Below are 17,477 nucleotides of genomic sequence, written 5' to 3' on the forward strand. Positions count from 1 at the left end.
GGTGTGGGCCCCTCCCTTTTTATGGCTCCTAAGATAAATAAGGTTCTGAGATGAAGTGGATGGCCCCGTTGGTTGCTGAGAAATCAAAAATGAAGGCTGACCGATCCGCCATCCACCGGTTTGCTCCAGGAGTCCAATGGAATTGATGGATATTATGAGCTTAGAGTTCCCCGCTTTAAATCCGTTATCCCCGTTGGAATGGGTCAACGAGATTACCAAGTAATTCCCTGAGATCATAGGGGGCCATCGGAACTGGTCGAACCGCGTGATAGCTGATGAATAATCGTGTACAGGGAGACTGGGTGTACTCTAATCAAATTATAAAGGGGAGTAGCGATCATTGAATGTTAAATAGTTCTGTGTCAATTTGAATAACACGCCCTTCATACTACGGCTTGCAGTATGTATCATAGGCCCGGTTCTGGTTATGATCGCCCTTGGGCAGCCTTAACTGACATTGTTTCATTTCCCTGAACAGCCTCAGGTCATTCAAGGTTACTACCATGCCATCGATCAAAGAATGCACGGTACTTGTTATTGGTGGCTCATCCGGAATTGGTTATGGAGTCGCGGAGAAGTGCCTCTTGGAGGGTGCAAAGGTCCATATAGCATCTTCAAATGCGTCTCGGGTGGGCAAGAGTGCGGTCGCTTTGAAACAAAAATTTCCCAGTGCGGAAATTACTGCACATATCTGTGACCTTGCTGGTGAAGACGTCGAAAAAAATCTGGAGCATTTGTTTTCCACTATTGGCTCACTTGACCACATCGTCTTCACGGCAGGCGACAAACTTGCCATTCAACCTCTGGAAACTATCAATCTCCATGCTATCCGCCGGGCAGGCCATGTTCGATTCGCCGTCCCGCTCCTGTTAGCCAAGCTAGCCCCGCGGTTTCTCAACGCCGGTCCGAAGTCGTCTCTCACGTTGACAACGGGAGCTGGTTCGGAAAAGCCTTTTCCCAATTGGTCGTTGGTTGGAGGGTATCTGACTGGCCTTCATGGAATCACGCGGAATCTCGCTTTGGACCTTAAGCCACTCCGGGTCAATCTAGTTAGTCCAGGGGTGATCGCTACGCCTCTCTGGGGATCTGGAGGGGTGCCAGACAATGTGAAAGATACTACCACCTTGGGCAAGGTTGGAACGGTCGAAGAAGTCGCCGAAGCGTATGTCTACCTGATGAAGGACACGAACGCCACGGGAGCCTGTATTAGCACCAACGCAGGATCCCTTTTGCTGTAGTAGCTAGATTAGTCGCAGATCATCACTCCACTGTATGGTAAAGCGTTGTATTAGTTGTCATGGAAGCCTCGCTACCAGTATTGCTGTTTTCCTGTAAAGTTGTGGCGTTACTCTGCTAGCAGTGGTCAGCACTCAAGGAGTAGATGTGCCAATTGAACACAATGGGACGGAGCCAGCCGGGTAACTGAGCATCCGAGCTGACCCGCCCAAGCATAATAAATACTATTTCCTTGCTGACTTCCTCCGTCTTTGACGTCCCCCGTCCTCTTCTCCCGTCAAGACCCTAGGAGTTGAGCTTCCTTGAATTCTTAATTCTCTTACAAGAGCTTGTTCGGTCCCAACATGAGTCAGAATCGTGCTGCCTGGATCATTGCTGCCAGAACCAAACCCTTCACAATTGGCGAAGCCCCCCTCTATAAGCCCGGAAAGGGGGAGATTCTTATCAGAAACCATGCTGTCGCGGTTGTAAGTGACCGTTTTAATATGCCGTTTAACCCGATCGGTTTCCAGCTAACAAGTAGTGACCTCTGCAAGAACCCTGTAGACTGGAAGATCCAGTAAGTTTCATTGGCCTGTTCGTTAACATTTCGCCCTGACCTGAGAACAGAGAGTCAGGTCTCTACCTGAACACATTTCCTTTTATTCTGGGAAGAGATGCAGCGGGTATAGTGGTGGACATTGGTGAAGGTGTCACCCAATTCCACAGAGGCCAGCGGGTGATCGCGTAAGTGTAACTTTGGACTGACATTATTACCAAAGCGCATCTAATCACTTACACTAACAGACACCTACATAGCCCCAAATCTGGCAATTCTGCTCACGCAGCATACCAGCTGTTCTCCCTCGCTTCACAGACTCTCGCGGCACCTATCCCATTCCACATAAGCTTCGAACAAGGCGCAGTCCTGCCACTAGCAATATCCACCAGCGCCGCAGGCTTATATCTTCCGGAATATCTCAACCTCCCCTTGCCATCGGATACTCCAGAGTCACTGGGAAAGACTCTACTGGTCTGGGGTGGTGCATCTTCTGTAGGCGCAACAGTCATTCAGCTCGCGACTGCCTCTGGCTTGCACGTCGTTACGACCGCGTCTCACGCTAACTATGAGTTTGTGAGGTCTCTGGGGGCAGCTGACGCATTCGATTATCAGTCGCCGACCGTCGTCATGGATATAGTGACGAGACTAAGACACATGGATCTATGTGGTGTATATGATGCTATCAGCGAGGATAAAAGCTTCACTCGGCTTGCTGCTATAGCTGAGCGGCTTCAGAAGCGCATCCCAGCGGTCAGCGTGCACCCGTGTTATACACCTACCGTATTTTTCCACCCGAAGTATGGTACGTGCACTTTTCTACCCGGTCCTTGATATACGTAAAGTAACGTCTTAGTAACCTCCTACGGGATCTCATATCCCCCAAATGGGAGGATTGGGGAGGCCATCTGGGGAGCCTTCGTGCCCCATGCCCTGGCCACTAGGCAGTTGAAGGCCAAACCTGACCCAGTGGTAGTTGGGCATGGACTAGAAAATATCCAAAATGGGCTTGATGCTCAGAAAGCCGGGGTGTCGGCGAAGAAGATCGTTATTACGCTGTAATTTCATTGATACTGATATTGATGATACGGTGCCACTAGAATTATGCTGAATACGAGTGTTCATCCGCTCTCTTATTGGTTTATATACCGCTGTTGTCTCTCCCAGTGTCAGCCATGTTCAAGCCAGCAGACAAGTGTGATAACCGTCTTAGTAGGGGTTAGTTACTTTTATCAGAACTACAGATTAATATTTCGTGGGGGCACATCCTCCACCTCCAGTTCTATGCTTATTTCCCGAAAAGCCAGTGTGCGTCAGCAGGTTGCATTAGCGTACCACGACGTATGGAGGTTTAAGATTTCGGGGCTGTTTCCATGGAATAGACAGATGCATGTTCACCGACTAGCTTTCTACGCTCAGTAGGAGACACTTGATCCCAAGATCAACCGAAACTGAAAATTCTGTGGATTGTGTGGGTTTTGCTTCTGCATGCTCTGAACAGCAACTATCTGCCGCATGATTTCATTTCGTACTCATCAGGAGCGTAAAGGATTTCTAGTTAAGTATTCGTCGAATGTTGTGAGGTCGCCCGTGGCGATCTTTGCCGTTCAATCAACCTCTTGCTTGCCCTGCGGTCCATAATATCCGTATTCTTCGAAGTATAACATCATTTCAACTAGCCTCTCTCCGAATACAGCCCCACATTCCTTGTAAATTCTTCCTTCGATACCACATGATAATCAACAGTTACTCCCCAGACGTTGCTCATAGATTGGACAATCCCTTGGTAAGAATAGAAGCGCTCGGCGGACGATAAAGTCTGTCCTGCAAATTTCTTTGGCCCCACCAGCACCGGTGCAAGGAATTTACCCGTTTCCTCAAACTGATTGATTAAAGGTAGGCTGGTTTGTGGGGTGACGATGTTAACAATACTCCAAGTTCCGTCGGCATTTTGCCTGGGAGCCAGGTGCCGATTGAAGCTTTGCATGAACCAACCCGGACTGTAGAAGATGCTCCGAATCGGCAAGTCGTACATATACAATACCACCTCAGCTTTAGCATCAAAATGGTCGACTCTCTGATACTTTCCGCATGAGATCTTGCAAACATGTGGAAGGGTTGAAAATAATGAGCCCCACTCCTTTCTCAAAGGCCGCGTCCGCGATTGCTCTTCCCTGAGCGATTTCACGTACTCTGGCATCTTCGGAATCAAATTTTGGCAATGTCATTGCAAAAGCCATGTATGCGCCGTGCATTACTCTTCTGAGTGATGCTGTGTCGTGGCCATCAGCTTGTAGAACCTCAACATTGTTGAATTTCAGGTTCTGAGCTGATTGTTTGGAAGGATCACGAGTAACTGCCTGAATATGATATAGCGATGAGTGGTCCTTCCGAACGTAATAGACTAACGAGCCACCTTGCTGTCCTGTGACCCCGAAGGCCACCAAGGTCCTCTTCTCTGGCTTGGAGCGTTTAATACTGTTTGTTTCTCAAGGGAGGGTTAGAGATATTTGGACCCTAGATCAGGTGCTGCAGAACCCCCAAGTCATTCTCTGGGTTTAAGTATACGAGCGAGCTTCAGCCAGTGTAATTTAAACTAGCACACAGTGTTACTGATGACGTCGTGAGATATCTGTGGGGATTGGTTTTGAAGGTCAGCGAAAATTTCCTTGTTCCAGATATACTATCAGGTAGCAAGATATCAGCCGCGAGTTCGGAGTAAATTGAGCAAAAGCAAACACATTGCTGATGACGTGTGAGGACCCAACGTCGCTGAGGATGGTAAGAGGTGTATAGCATTTCCTTTTATTTATTTCCTTTTCCTTCCTTCCTTCCTTCCTTTCTTTCTTTCTATTGTTGGTGTCGGTATCACAAATCATGTGGACATGAATATCGCATGCTTTACGTGATAACATGGGAACCACAACTGGAATCCGGAGCGTCCGGCGGTCTTGCCTGGTAAGTTGGTGCTTTATAGGGCTATTGCTTGCAGTACGAAGAACGAGAACATTATACTGTGTACTCTTACGAGGCCTCAGATCCATCACTCTTTTCGGTATGGACTAAGCACAATCTGACCGGTCAGTAATTAAGAAACCATGTATTGAGCGTACGTTGGAAACGAGTTACTTCAGGCATGGGCCGGGGACGAGCCGTTACTCTAGACGTGAAATGTGTGCGTAGAAGGACAGCTTAGGTGGCAAAATAGACAACCAAGGATTTCGATAAATTCTTCTTGATCTAAAGTCCGGGAGCACTGATCGCCTCCACTCCTGCAGTAGCGTTCGATTATGGCCAAGTTCTGGCAGCAGAGACGTTTTCAAACATACAGAGGCAACTAAACGAAGGACACAGAGTAAGCAACGGTGTTAAGTTCCATTTACCCCCGACAGAGAACCAGACCCGATAGTAGGTGGCGGATAAGGTAACTCCGTCGGGGTGACCTATTGCAGAACCTCAAGTCAGAAGGGACCCTCTTAATATTAGCGTATCTTCTTACCTACCTTCTTTTGGTGGGGGGGGAATATTTTTCGTTGTCATACAGAGGGAATTTTGGTCAGAGAGCCACGGATCGTTAGATGCTGCTGAGAGGAGGCGAGGATTGTGAGCATTGGACATTCTGGTGGGCCGTAGTGCGTGTAGCAAGGAGATCAAACCTCGTAAAGTTAGTATTCCAGTGGAATACAGTCTGCACAGTCTCCTCCTCAAGGCGAACCTCAATGCTTGGTGTGCTCTCCGCCGATCATCTGGTAGAGAGTCAGGAAACTTAGTAGTCAGACATTCCCAAACTAGTGCGCAACTTCCAACCTCCTAACGGCCCTCAACGGAAGACCAGTACAGAGATAATAGTGGAATGACTACTAGCACGGTAGTTCCATGGGGCACCAATGGTGAAGGTTGAAAGAAAACAACATTTTAGAAATAGAAAGGGTATACTATATTGGCAAAAACCAGTAAGTATGGCTCCTGTAATTTCCAGTCTCCGTAGAACCTCATCCTGTCCCTCTAGGTTTGTCCACACTTATTCAATAGTATGTGAAGCTGTACTAGTCCCGAATTAGGTCCTGCTTTGCTGTAGAGAAGATATTACGGGAACGCAACACAACCATACCAGATATTTCACTTGTTTTGGTACTTCTTCCGGCGGACATATCGGAAAAATAGCGCAGTTAGGATTCTTGACTTTCAGAACCAGATACTGCGGGAAATGGAACTTACTCTATTACCAACTATTGACACGAAGGACAACTAAAATTGTGGGTCCAAAATTAGGTTTGGCGCTAATGCAAGTTACTGACATCCGAACCAAAAGAAATGCTACCTATCTAGCACTAGTGGGATTCGGGTAGGATCCATGGTCCTACAATGTTGGTCACGGCGTATCCACAGCGGCGAACCTATCATCCTGAAGCGTTCTGTCAACTACTGCCTTCATGCGCCACGGAAATGATCCGAAAAAGATGATGTTCTGGCCAATAGAACGGATTACAAATCGAACTTCGGCATTTCAAAATGCTGCATTTATCCCGTGATTATAGAACACTGAGAAGTAGCTATTGCATTATTCAGCAGCTCAGCAGCTCAGAAGAAGCAGCTTATAAGGAAGTAGCATCCATGGCCGAGATCAACGTCAAGACTCACTATCCCAAGTTGAATTTGCAGACCGGCAAAGTTAGCTGAAGTGTCACCAATGGCTTCTATTGGAACGATCTACACATACCCGTTCAATCCTCGGGTGATGAAAGTATCTATACCTCATACATGCCTTACACAACAAAAAAATGGTGATCTAATAGAAGACTTAGGTTCAAGCAGCCGCGGCTTTGAATGGGTGTACGGTGGATATTGCCCCGGAATTCATCATGGCCAAGACAAACAAGTCACCCGAGTTCTTACTTGACTTCCCACTAGGCAAGGTACCGGCATTCAGAAGTGTTACCGGCCTGAGTCTCTTCGAATCAGATGCCATTCTGCAATATGTCGCTGAAAGTGGTCCCGCGAGCGTTCAGCTGCTAGGCTCCTCCGTGGATGAGCGCGCTCTGATTCGTCAGTGGACTGAATTTGCTGATCATGAGCTATTCGAGCCGTTGCAAAATATGGTTCTATGGCGTTATGGCATGGCAGGGTTCGATGAAGCACTAGAATTGAGGTCCTATTCCCGGCTGGAAGTATCCCTCAGTGTCCTGGAGGCACACCTTCAAGGCCGCGAATTTGTGGCATCAGGCGATCTTAGCATGGCTGATCTTTCTGTTGCAGCGGCGATGGTTTGGGGCTATGGACAGGTTGTAGATGAGGACTTGCGGTGCCAGTATCCTTCGACAGTCCAATGGTACCTGCGAGTGATCGGACGAGAGGGGGTCAAGCAAGCATTTGGGGAGCCGAACTTCATTGAGAAGCGGCTCGTCTCACCGGGAGTGGAGGCTCAGTAGCTGGTACAGATGTGTATTGGCTGAAGGGGGACTACTTTCCCGTGTCCGTGAATAGTTATGGCGAAACTGTCACGAGTTTATCGAACTAGGACATAGAAGTGCACATTTGCTTGGTTATGCTTTGCGAGATAAATTGCATCAGTTGTTTTGAGGTATTACGCCAGGCTAAAGTAGAATCTGTCTCCTAAGAACATGAAGTATTCCCTAGTACATCAGTGTAGCAGGCTTTACCGTATGCACGAGAGAATTATTGAGGCTGTCTTAAAACAGACATGAAAGAGATATGGACACCCACATACTGACAGGAGAGACAATTGGCTCGTTGATCGGGGATATGTGCACACCGATTTATCAGCCGATATACTCGATGACAAATGCCTGATTCCTTTCACGGCGAAGTATCCACCTCTTTTCTTGACACTAACGCAAACATAACAAATTCGAAGATATATAAACCTCGATCTATCCGTTCTTTCACATCTGTCCCTCCTTGTCAGTTTCCGTCGACGTTTCCTATCTGTCCGTGCTCGATCAAAATGCCTACCACAGTAGCTATCGCTGGGCTGACGGGAAAATTTGCGCAGTGTATAGCCAGCTCGCTGCAGGCGTATCCTGACGTATTTATTCGAGGCTACTGTCGGAGTCCGCAGAAGCTGCCGCATTCTCTTCTGCTGGCAAGGAATATCAAGGTAATCAAAGGCGAAATCGATGACAGGGTTGCCGCGCGTTTGTTTGTTAAGGGAGCCAACGTGGTTATTTGCTGCTATTTCGGCAGCTCGGCAGTGATGGTACAGGGACAGAAGGTCCTGATAGACGCTTGTGAAGAATTGAATGTCCCTCGGTACATTGCTAGTGACTTCGCTGTGGATTACACGAATATACCGGCCAATGCTATTTTCCCGAAAGATTCGGCTCGAATCATTAGGGAATACCTAGCCTCGAAAGGAACTGTTGCAGGAGTCCATATCCTAACAGGTGGTTTGATGGAGACCTTCTGGAGCGAGTTCTTTGGATGTTGGGATCGCACTACTCGTTCACTCTCTTTCTGGGGCACAGGCGAGGAGACATGGGATTTAACAACCTACGAGACCGCAGCTGCTTACACCGCGGCGGTGGCATTGGACAAAAGTGCAGTTGGAGTTCTGAGATGTAAGTCTGAACTATCACCATCCTACGACAATTGCTTCCGTCTAACGTCTTATGAGCTCTGCTGACCAGTATAGTCCGGGGTGACCGCAAAACTATCCTTGAGATCAAAGACTGCTTTGAGAAAGTCTATACTGCCCCACTCAACCTTGTAAGCCTGGGATCCATCGAAGAGCTACACACGACGGTACTGGATTCGTTCAGAAAAAATCCCAGTGATGTGATGAGCTGGGCACCAAAGTAAGTAACTGACTGAAGCGGTTCCGCCTGCTCAACACTGATCTTTTATTACAGATGTTTTGCATACTGGTGCATTCAGCCTGAAGCCCAGTTGGGTGATACACTGGATAATGATCGTTACGAGAGTGTACAAGCTACGGACCTGAGAGCATTTTTCTTATCTCACGCTGTAGACGAACTTCATTGTGCGGATCAAGAGCTCGGATATAGAAACTAGTTCGCGAACCAGCCATTTCTTGGGGTAATATATACCATGTCATTGAGAATATCGTCTATTTTTCATTTCTCTGCAATAGACCCTTAATTGTCAAGTTATTCTACCAGGGCGTGCATAGATAGTCTTCTATACTTTAATGTTTATCTCCGGGTAGGATAGGAACCAATGACATCACGCGTCGCCACCAAGTATTACTAATCATCCCTTATTGCAGATCTTCTGCATGATGCAACCAGTAACTTCCTATCATGGGAAGTACAGCCTCCAGATTAACGATGTCTGCTCAGCAAATTCCACTGCAGTTCATGCCTCAGCAGCTGCAAGCTGGCGACAGAGATGATTGGACAGGCATAACCGACCCCAAGGAGAGGAAAAAGTTGCAGGATCGTGTCAATCAAAGAGCCAGGCGTAGGTCGACCCCACTCTAGTGACTGCTAGACGGAGGCATCACTAACATACAGCACCAACTCTTGCGGCAATCGAAAAGGGCAGCGAAAAAAGACTAGACACCTGGTTTATCCCGCATCATGCAGGCCAGGACGCCACGATTCAGGAAACACCATTCTGAATAACCCTCAGCTTAATCAGTCTAGGCAGAATCAATTGGTGCAGAACAGTCGCTCTCCACTACTAGACAAGATAGTCTCCTTTACGGCTTGTCAGCCAGATTCCATGGAGACAAAACAGTTCATCAACCGGTTCTCTTCATGGATATCACAGCGCTATCAGCAAAGATGCCTGGACACGGAACCCCTCCCAGGCCTAGTCCAATTCAATATTACACGATCCCTAGTGATTAATGCACAAATTCTTGGATACACATCAGAGCGCATGGCACCTAGTGCTCGATCCTCGCTCACATCACTGAATATCAGCAAGTCGTACTTCCACGCCTTGCCAGCCAGTCTGCAACCCACCGCTTTGCAGCGCAGTGTCCACCATCATCCCTGGATTGATCTCTTACCTGTGGCCGAACTTCGTGATAATCTATTGGGTCAACCTGAGTCTACGTATGATGCAGCGCAGCTTTGTCGCGACATGCGAGGGTTACAAGTCGTAAGCAGCGGGCGCGGTGGTGTGATTGTATGGGGAGAGCCGTGGGATCCGCACGGTTGGGAGGTGACCGAAGCATTTGTGCAGAAGTGGCCTTGGGTAGTTCGTGGCAGTCGTAGCTTGCTTCAATCGACAAACTACTGGCGCGCACAAAGGGGCGAACCTGCCCTGTCCTTCCAGAACTATCCCGCAGCGAATGGTGGAGCTAACCCGCGCGTCCATGAGGTTGAGGAGCATCTGGGATCGCCAGCTTGATTAAACGGCCATGATGGTGTCAACCGGGGATCTATTGTAGCGGAAGGTTAGCAGGTTGCCGCCTATTATTTTCGCTATGTTATTCATAAAACCACTGGCTTCTTCTTCTGACCGTCCCAAAGATCGCCTTTCCACTGTTTGCGCAATCGTGACCTTTTATTTGATAGCAAAAAGAGGTGGAAGGAAAGAAACTTGCAACTTTTGCTGTTGGTGCTGATATCGTCTTCGCTAATGTCTGAGAGTGTATGAGTTTGTCTGGTGCCTCGTCTTATAATATATCTTTTCAGCAAAACAGGAAGATGTTTCTCAATGTGGGCGCTATCCACTACATACCCTAGCTACAAATTTTGCGGGTAAGGGGGAGGGGGGCGGGTGGGTGCCGCCGCCGAGGCTGGGGTGATGAGTAGCACTTTGAGCGATATCAACTGCGGTCAAATTGGCTTATGTAACAGTAGCACATTAAATTCGATCGTGGAGGGCCACTTGTCAGTAACTTGCATTAGCGTAACCTTATTGACAACAACTCCACTCACTGCTTTTAAGCCAATCCTTTTCGATTCACCAGCCCCTCCTATTCCCGAGGACAGTGTTGAAAGCAGCGGCTTTTCACTGTTTTCACTGTTTGCTTCAATGTTTACTGGAGCTTCTGGTTGAATGCTTTGTTCTGGAGCCTCGGATTAAAATTAATGCGCATGTTCACCGCCCATCATGCTTTATCTTGACTTCAGTTTGAACTCACATTTGAAAGGACTAATACGGTTAATTCGATTAACCAACACAAAAGAAGACAGTGATCAATTAATTGCGTATCAACAGCATCTATGACAGCCATCTCACCCAACGCATGTTGGGCCTCACAAAAGATGGGGGATGGTAGTGAAGCTGCACTGTTTGGTCTTTGTGACGACCAATGCTCCTGCTATGTTTCCTCGGCACGGTCGAATTATTATCCGGATAGTTATCCTATTCTCTTGAGACTGACTCGCGTTACCTCCGCTGAAACCGAACAGTTAGAAATTCTCCACACAGATAATATCAGGAGGACAGAAAATACACTACTCCTGGTTTTAAGTCCCAGAAAACTTAGCCTAGTGCTGGAGTTCGTAATACTTGAAGTATTAGGTCTTCCAATACGTATTACCCAGCGCCAATTCTTCTTCTAACCCGAGTATTTTCTCGTGCTTTTCTTGCTGCTTATAAACATGGCATCATAGTTAGGCTGGAGTTAACCGTCACTCCAGAAGGCCATTGGCAATGGACCCTGTGAATTTCTTGTTCTACCTTTCTCGGAATCCTTCAATATTCAACTTCTTGTTGCTTCGCTATTGCTGTTAATTGATAAATTTACTTCCCTCCACACATGTGCAAATACTAGATCGGGATACTGGTTGGTGGATATAGCACTGCCTGTATCTCTTGGAGCTATGTATACTTGGGTTCCGCATTAATATCTTTGACTCTCCCTCGATTATATTCTCATCTGCTCAAACTTCGAATTCGAATTGCAGTCATATGATACGCGACGTGGCTGAACAGTCCCATTTGTACCACCCATATCAAATACGGATGATGATCACTGAACAAAGGTGCTGTCTATGACGACATCCATAGACACACCACTCAGCTTCTCGCCAAGTGAGTTCGCAACTGCCGCTGCCCCGGCCTTTGTAAAGGCTTTGGTCGCGGCACTTGAACTCCAATACTTGGTAACCTCATTGATACGAGCCGTCACGAAATCCTGAAGGTTCCCTTGCATTTGCTCGAAGAAGTCTTTCGAGTAAGCCATCCATGCGTCTTCGAACGAGGAGGCTGTGATGCCGTTGACATTGGGGTTATTTTGCGCAGCTTGGTCGAGAGCCCCCATGGCGGCCTTGATTGCTTTATAGCCATACTTCAAAGAACCTTGAACCTGTTGCAGTATGTTAGATTCTCTGATGACCAAAAAAGCTAGAGAGGTTGGACTTACATCAGCACTGTTCATGTATCCTGGCAGAGTATCGTAAAGCTGCAAGGGGTAAGGAAACAATATTAAGCGGAGAAATTTAAAAGCGCGCGGGGTGACTTACGCGATTCATCATGTTGACTTTTCCTTGTACACTCTCCCCACCGAATCTCTTTGGCGAGATAATGTTGTCGAATAATTGCCAGGCCTATGTTTGCTGTGTTGGAGAGATATACAATTGAGCACATGGTGCATACGTACAGCGGCTTCGAGCCCGTTCGTCGGAGCGTCCAAGATTTGAAGATTGCTGATATCAGCGGTACTTCCCAATGCATTCGCAATGGCCTCTGCAGGGCTATCCCCAGTCAGGCTAGTAGGTCGTGTGACTCCTAGCTGTGCCCAGGTCTGGAAAAAGTAGCCATTCTGAGAGAAGACTTGTGTCCAGTCATAGTTCGATGCGGCTCCCGGAGCGGCCGCCGCACTAGGAAGCTTCCCAGAAAGCATGCTCGTGGCAAATTGAGCTGGGGTTTGAAGTTCGGTAACATGTTCGACCACGTAGTTCGTGCCCAGGATTCGCTTTCCAAGAGTGATTGGCAGTCCGTTACAGATGGCAGTCTTGGCGCCAGACTTGACCACCCCGTAGAACTGCCGGGTGGCAGCCAGAGTTCCAACATTGGGATAATTTTTCGCTTTGAAAGTGCTGATAGTTTTCTTGCTTTGGCAAATTTTGGATTTGCGAGCACGAGGGAATAGACCACCAAATATTCCTTCAGAATCCTCCCCTGTCGCATTGCCGATTGACCATAACAGCTCGCGGAACTCTTCACTATGTAACTTTGGCACTGTATAGCAGTCATCTCCTTCACAGAGTTGTGGGAGGCCATAGCCTTCATCGCCTTGAGTCGCTAATACGGAGCGTTTTGCAGTCAAACCCCCTTAAACTTTCTCATATAATGAATACCAGCGCTTCATGACATCTGGGCTTCCAGTTTTAGGGAGTGTGAAGCAGCCATCTTCGTATCAATACAGCTCAATGAAGTCTGCTGAATTTCCATCTGAGTCAGGCTCGTCAGAGTATACGTAGTCGGTATCTGCAGCTGAGCAGAAATTAGGAGGATCGTTCGTCGGATTAGAACAAAGACATATAAATGGAAACTTCCTTGCACGTTTTTGTGAGCCTAATGTTACCTGGTTGAAGGTGTCACAGCTACATTGGGAAATCATTAGCGTTGATAATAGAGAGTAAGGGTGAGAATATCGAGCCCACCAGAAGTAACTTGCTGTGTTATGCCAGCATGGATAAGAGGAGTCATGGTGGATGTAAGTCTTAGCGACGATCTGTTTACCGGCAGGACAGCCTGTATTGCTAGTGAAAAGTGCGAGAATAGTATGGGCACGAGTCGTCCTATAGTAGGTCAGTATTCGAACTTCCCTGATGGATAACCCTGATCAAAATTGAATCATACCATGAGCAGTTCTGATAAGGAACGGGATCTGTACAGCACAAACTTTTCATCCCTGGAAAAGGGCATGAGCACTCCAGTTAGTTCCGTACTGGATCGCGAAAGAATCCTGACTATACCGTTATAGCAGACCGACTCTCCACCTTGCGCATTTACGCTATCTGTTAGGTACTCAGGATAGCCCGAAGCACAACCGGCATGATTGTCACCACTTGCACAGTCTGGTGCAGAGCCTGACCATTCTATTTCAACTCGTGTTAGTGGGTTATTGGAGTGCAATGTCGCATAACTCCCTCGTCTTGAGGGCTTAAGGAGGATTTGTAACTTACTGTACTGTCCAACTGCTGCATCGGATGAGGTCGAAGTACAGCACAAGGACTTATGGTTGAACCAACAGCTATGGCCCGTGGCAGATTGATCGGTTGCGACTTGAACTTCTCCCTTTGAGCAGGAATGGCTACGGCATAGGAAAGCCGAGCCTTGCTAAACTGAATAGTTAGCACATGCAACTGCTCAAAACTCTGACATATATATCGCGGGGAACTGGGATGGAAATAACGTACCCAGTGACAAGTTGGAACATCATCCGTGGGGCAAAAGTAATTGCGCTTCTGACCATTGAAGCATCCTGAGTATATCGCCACATTTGACGCCGACTTTCCTTTCCTGTTGGTTGCGTGGGTGGTGCCGGAAGGACAGTCTTCATCACATCCGCCCCAAACGTACTGTGAGAGCGATGAAACCTGAGGGGTTTGACCTCCGAAAAGACTCTTCTTGATAAGGCCGTTCATCTCCAAAAGCTCTTGACTCGCTGATCCATTGTTGGTATATGCAGAAACCGCCCATACCATTAGTACCGCCAAGACACTTGCCATTGGCGTAATCTTTCTTCATCTTGATAGTTGTCTCGTCATCGTAAGAAACCCACTGATCCGTGTCCCATGTGACGACGTTGACAGCAGCATCTTTGTCAAGGACTGAAGTTGTACCGCCATCGGCAATTATAGCGAGAATTTCCGAGTCCATCAAGGTTCCAGGAGATGCCGAGCAGTTACCTGGATTGCCGCCACGGCTGAATGGGCAGCCTGCTGCCGTACACGACGGATCAGTAAGAGTGAAGCTTCGGCCGTAAAAGCCATGTCCAAGATTTATCTTTCCGGCTCTAACTTCCTGCGACCAGGAGAGGTTTCTTACCAACGAGCAAGTCATCACCGAGCCACTATTTCTAGGTCGACTAGGCCCCATTGTCAATGGAGGCGGATATTCCACGCGGACTCCTTGACATGTGGGCCTATATCCTACGCACCGCTGCCGCCCGTCGACGAGTTTTACACTTCGCATTTCGTGCGTCCAATCAAGATCAGTCCATTGAACATCTGCCAACCGAGATTGCAGTTCTCCAAGCCGATATTGAGGAGCTAATTGCAGCTTTGCCTCAGCGGTTTCATTTCCACACGGATAATGAGTTTTTCATCACGACCGACTCGGCACTTTCATTCCCCCCCCCCGCCCCCCACCACCAACGCTCTGCGCCATAATCTCTTCATCAGTCTGGGTCGAGCTGCTCTGCTAATATTTTCACGTGATTCTACAAGGAAAGATCGTGTTGTCCAGGCTCGTAGTAGTAGAATTGCACACGCCCTGGCCATTTCGGGTATAATCAAGGAAGGTCTAGAAAGGCACATCATATTTGATCCGCATATTGGTATTCAGTCATATGTTGCACTTGAGAGTACCATTGATCTGAGTGGTCCTCTTAGTAAGAATCCTGCTAAGAATCACTTTGACAGCTCTTCTTTTTGAGCCTCGGCGACTGTTGCCGTGGATAATTCTAGTGATCCTAGAAGCGCCGAAATAATGAAGGCAATCGGTCACCTGCTCGCGCCAATTAGACCGCTTGCGAGTCGCTCGGCATTTGTGAGAGATCTGGTAAGCCCCAGCTTTCCGCACTAGCGCAGTCAGAGCTAAACCACTTCAGTATCTCGAGGTAGTCCACCGAATGATAAAATGCGACTGCATGCTGCTACGCAGTCAGGATCACAATCGCGTCGGGAAAGATGTAGCCGAACATGACTTTCGCGACTTCCAAAAGGCTAGGTTAGAGCGTTTAGACCACCTTGCCAGAACATCCAGCTATCACGTCACGCATCCAGCTCCAGACGAGGTCTTATTTGATGACTCAACTGGAAGAGAAACGCCGGAGATGCCATCGGCCCCTTCACCACGGCTTGACGCCTTAGACATCCGCAACAATTCGGCAGTGCAGGTGCCTCCTACCGGACTCCATAGCGATCCTAATCTGAGCACAGGCGTCAATGTGGAAATTAGCGCTGCATTATGAGGTGAATGGCTGTTGGGACAATCTATTGAGTGTGAGGATGCTGATGACATAGTCTCTTCTCTTCACTGGTCCTGGTCATTTAATGAGTCCACAGATAATGCTGGGAATTCAGCTGCACTTCCGGATGCCTGTCAATCTGTGTATCTATAACCCATAGTGCAATCTATAAGTGCTCTTATAGATATCTTGAGCATAGAATGCATCTCACTGATGGTAATACGAGATACCAGAATATACTACAGTACTACACGTGTTTCGCTGACTGCCATGACACGAATATTGTAAGTGTTCGAAAGGAAAGCCTAATCTATTAGTATATATAGTTTTTCCGCATGGCCTGGCTTAGCCACTATTTTCTTAGCAAAGTCCCCAACCAAGAAGAAGGAGAAGCAGGCAGACATCAACATATGCATTCTAAGCAACAGAAACGCCTAATCCTGTCATGGTAGCACAGTAAGTTATAATATAGTAAAAAATAACTATAATTAGTGATTCGGCATTTAGTGGATTTATTTAATATTAAATCTTAATTACCAGCACTCAAAAATGAATTCTAAAACGAATAGTTGGTAGAATACTGGAAGTACTATATTTATTTCATATATTTAGAAAATATCGAATATATGTGCTTCAATATATGTGCCATAAGGTGCAAATAGCACGGCTGCAAACACTTCAAGATAAACATTAATTGAGACTGACCTGTAAAGTCGAGACTGAGAATAATCATTTCTAAGGCCGATTGCAGCTGTCTCTCTACCTGTATATTTACAAAATTACTGGGGGTTCTAACGTTGTCTCACATATTTAACACCCGACTCTTATATGCTTGCCGGACTAATGGTCAGAAAAGGTATAAATATTCCGTTATGCCCCCACCTTTACATATCAGTTATCCTCCAAAGACACCATGTAACAGAGCCTGTCTAGACCCGAGTCGTCACAAGGCCTGCCTGATGCCATCTACCCCTTCCTAGCATTGAGAAATCCGTGGGAATCTGTGTACTTGGCTGGAATGGCCTTACGCAATACTTGCACACTGCAGTCGACTTACTACGTCCACACGCTCTCCAATATTCTCCAACTTTCCAGCGCTCGTCCGTCTCGTCCAATAGTGTCAGCCACTAGAATTGCCCATGCCCATTGTCGGTTCCAGACCCTCGAGGAAACAAGATCCTAGCGTCCTTTACAGCACTGTCTGTCCGACCACCGGAATCCTTGCATGTGGCTTAGGACTTTACTTTCCATAGGGTCACACTTATTCTCTGCGTGTGACAAATGTTGAGCCATTTTAGCAAAGGATCCCTTGCAGTACTCCTTGACTCACTGGATATGACAGTTTATCCACTGGAGCATTGGTCATACCGCTTGTTCAAGTCACAACAACCGCTTCATATCTCTCTTCCCTATGGAATTCCAAGACCCTTCCACGTCAACATGGAATGGACGCCTGTCTATGCTAGTCCATCCGCGGAGATGAGTTCATGGGCTTCTGGAACGAGTAATGAATACTATGATGTTGCATGCAGCATTGCCCAGACAGGATGCGTTGTTTTCAAGGTTGTCTAGAAGGTCAGGGATTCTATAAAGAGTTTCTAAGGACCGGACGTCGCCGGT

General features: G+C 47.4%; 8 protein-coding genes across 8 annotated transcripts; 6 read left to right on the plus strand and 2 right to left on the minus strand.

Moving 5' to 3' along the window:
- Positions 1-394: 394 nt before the first annotated feature.
- On the plus strand, positions 395-1,238 carry BDQ94DRAFT_183110 (oxidoreductase, short chain dehydrogenase/reductase family; the record flags this gene model as incomplete). The annotated part of the gene is made up of 1 exon (XM_026774332.1): positions 395-1,238. Exon 1 carries the CDS (start codon positions 504-506, stop codon positions 1,236-1,238), a length of 735 nt encoding a protein of 244 aa, XP_026622066.1. The 5' UTR covers positions 395-503.
- Positions 1,239-1,527: 289 nt separating this feature from the next.
- BDQ94DRAFT_183112 (zinc-binding alcohol dehydrogenase family protein) lies at positions 1,528-2,836 on the plus strand (the record flags this gene model as incomplete). Its single annotated transcript, XM_026774333.1, has 4 exons — positions 1,528-1,795; positions 1,846-1,962; positions 2,023-2,579; positions 2,631-2,836. The coding sequence occupies exons 1-4, from the start codon at positions 1,581-1,583 to the stop codon at positions 2,834-2,836; spliced, it is 1,095 nt and encodes a 364-aa protein (XP_026622067.1). The 5' UTR covers positions 1,528-1,580.
- Positions 2,837-3,449: 613 nt separating this feature from the next.
- Positions 3,450-6,130, minus strand: BDQ94DRAFT_162448 (uncharacterized protein; the record flags this gene model as incomplete). Its single annotated transcript, XM_026769548.1, has 3 exons — positions 3,450-3,826; positions 3,882-4,227; positions 6,107-6,130. 3 exons carry the CDS (start codon positions 6,128-6,130, stop codon positions 3,450-3,452), a joined length of 747 nt encoding a protein of 248 aa, XP_026622068.1.
- Positions 6,131-6,414: 284 nt separating this feature from the next.
- On the plus strand, positions 6,415-7,332 carry BDQ94DRAFT_151234 (glutathione S-transferase family protein). Its single transcript, XM_026767727.1, has 2 exons — positions 6,415-6,518; positions 6,580-7,332. The coding sequence occupies exons 1-2, from the start codon at positions 6,465-6,467 to the stop codon at positions 7,201-7,203; spliced, it is 678 nt and encodes a 225-aa protein (XP_026622069.1). The 5' UTR covers positions 6,415-6,464; the 3' UTR covers positions 7,204-7,332.
- Positions 7,333-7,711: 379 nt separating this feature from the next.
- Positions 7,712-8,887, plus strand: BDQ94DRAFT_183116 (uncharacterized protein). The gene is made up of 3 exons (XM_026774334.1): positions 7,712-8,352; positions 8,427-8,589; positions 8,644-8,887. Exons 1-3 carry the CDS (start codon positions 7,740-7,742, stop codon positions 8,804-8,806), a joined length of 939 nt encoding a protein of 312 aa, XP_026622070.1. The 5' UTR covers positions 7,712-7,739; the 3' UTR covers positions 8,807-8,887.
- Positions 8,888-9,081: 194 nt separating this feature from the next.
- BDQ94DRAFT_183118 (bZIP transcription factor) lies at positions 9,082-10,409 on the plus strand (the record flags this gene model as incomplete). Its single annotated transcript, XM_026774335.1, has 3 exons — positions 9,082-9,214; positions 9,294-9,412; positions 9,446-10,409. 3 exons carry the CDS (start codon positions 9,082-9,084, stop codon positions 10,112-10,114), a joined length of 921 nt encoding a protein of 306 aa, XP_026622071.1. The 3' UTR covers positions 10,115-10,409.
- Positions 10,410-11,687: 1,278 nt separating this feature from the next.
- Positions 11,688-14,764, minus strand: BDQ94DRAFT_174298 (glycoside hydrolase family 18 protein; the record flags this gene model as incomplete). Its single annotated transcript, XM_026772314.1, has 8 exons — positions 11,688-12,023; positions 12,081-12,119; positions 12,181-12,264; positions 12,318-12,898; positions 13,692-13,761; positions 13,849-14,007; positions 14,083-14,330; positions 14,368-14,764. 8 exons carry the CDS (start codon positions 14,762-14,764, stop codon positions 11,688-11,690), a joined length of 1,914 nt encoding a protein of 637 aa, XP_026622072.1.
- A 612-nt stretch (positions 14,765-15,376) lies between these two features.
- On the plus strand, positions 15,377-15,860 carry BDQ94DRAFT_174299 (uncharacterized protein; the record flags this gene model as incomplete). The annotated part of the gene is made up of 2 exons (XM_026772315.1): positions 15,377-15,448; positions 15,498-15,860. 2 exons carry the CDS (start codon positions 15,377-15,379, stop codon positions 15,858-15,860), a joined length of 435 nt encoding a protein of 144 aa, XP_026622073.1.
- Between the last annotated feature and the right edge of the window lie 1,617 nt (positions 15,861-17,477).

This window comes from Aspergillus welwitschiae, assembly GCF_003344945.1.
Source record: "Aspergillus welwitschiae strain CBS 139.54b unplaced genomic scaffold BDQ94scaffold_40, whole genome shotgun sequence".
In the NCBI taxonomy this organism is placed as follows: Eukaryota; Fungi; Ascomycota; class Eurotiomycetes; order Eurotiales; family Aspergillaceae; genus Aspergillus; species Aspergillus welwitschiae.

Coding starts and splice junctions, on each gene's coding strand:
- BDQ94DRAFT_183116 (XM_026774334.1), top strand. CDS start 7,740: ATGCCTACCACAGTAGCTATCGCTGGGCTGACGGGAAAATTTGCGCAG. Junction 8,353..8,426: donor TGCAGTTGGAGTTCTGAGAT/GTAAGTCTGAAC, acceptor TGACCAGTATAG/TCCGGGGTGACCGCAAAACT. Junction 8,590..8,643: donor GTGATGAGCTGGGCACCAAA/GTAAGTAACTGA, acceptor CTTTTATTACAG/ATGTTTTGCATACTGGTGCA.
- BDQ94DRAFT_151234 (XM_026767727.1), top strand. CDS start 6,465: ATGGCTTCTATTGGAACGATCTACACATACCCGTTCAATCCTCGGGTG. Junction 6,519..6,579: donor TCAATCCTCGGGTGATGAAA/GTATCTATACCT, acceptor TAGAAGACTTAG/GTTCAAGCAGCCGCGGCTTT.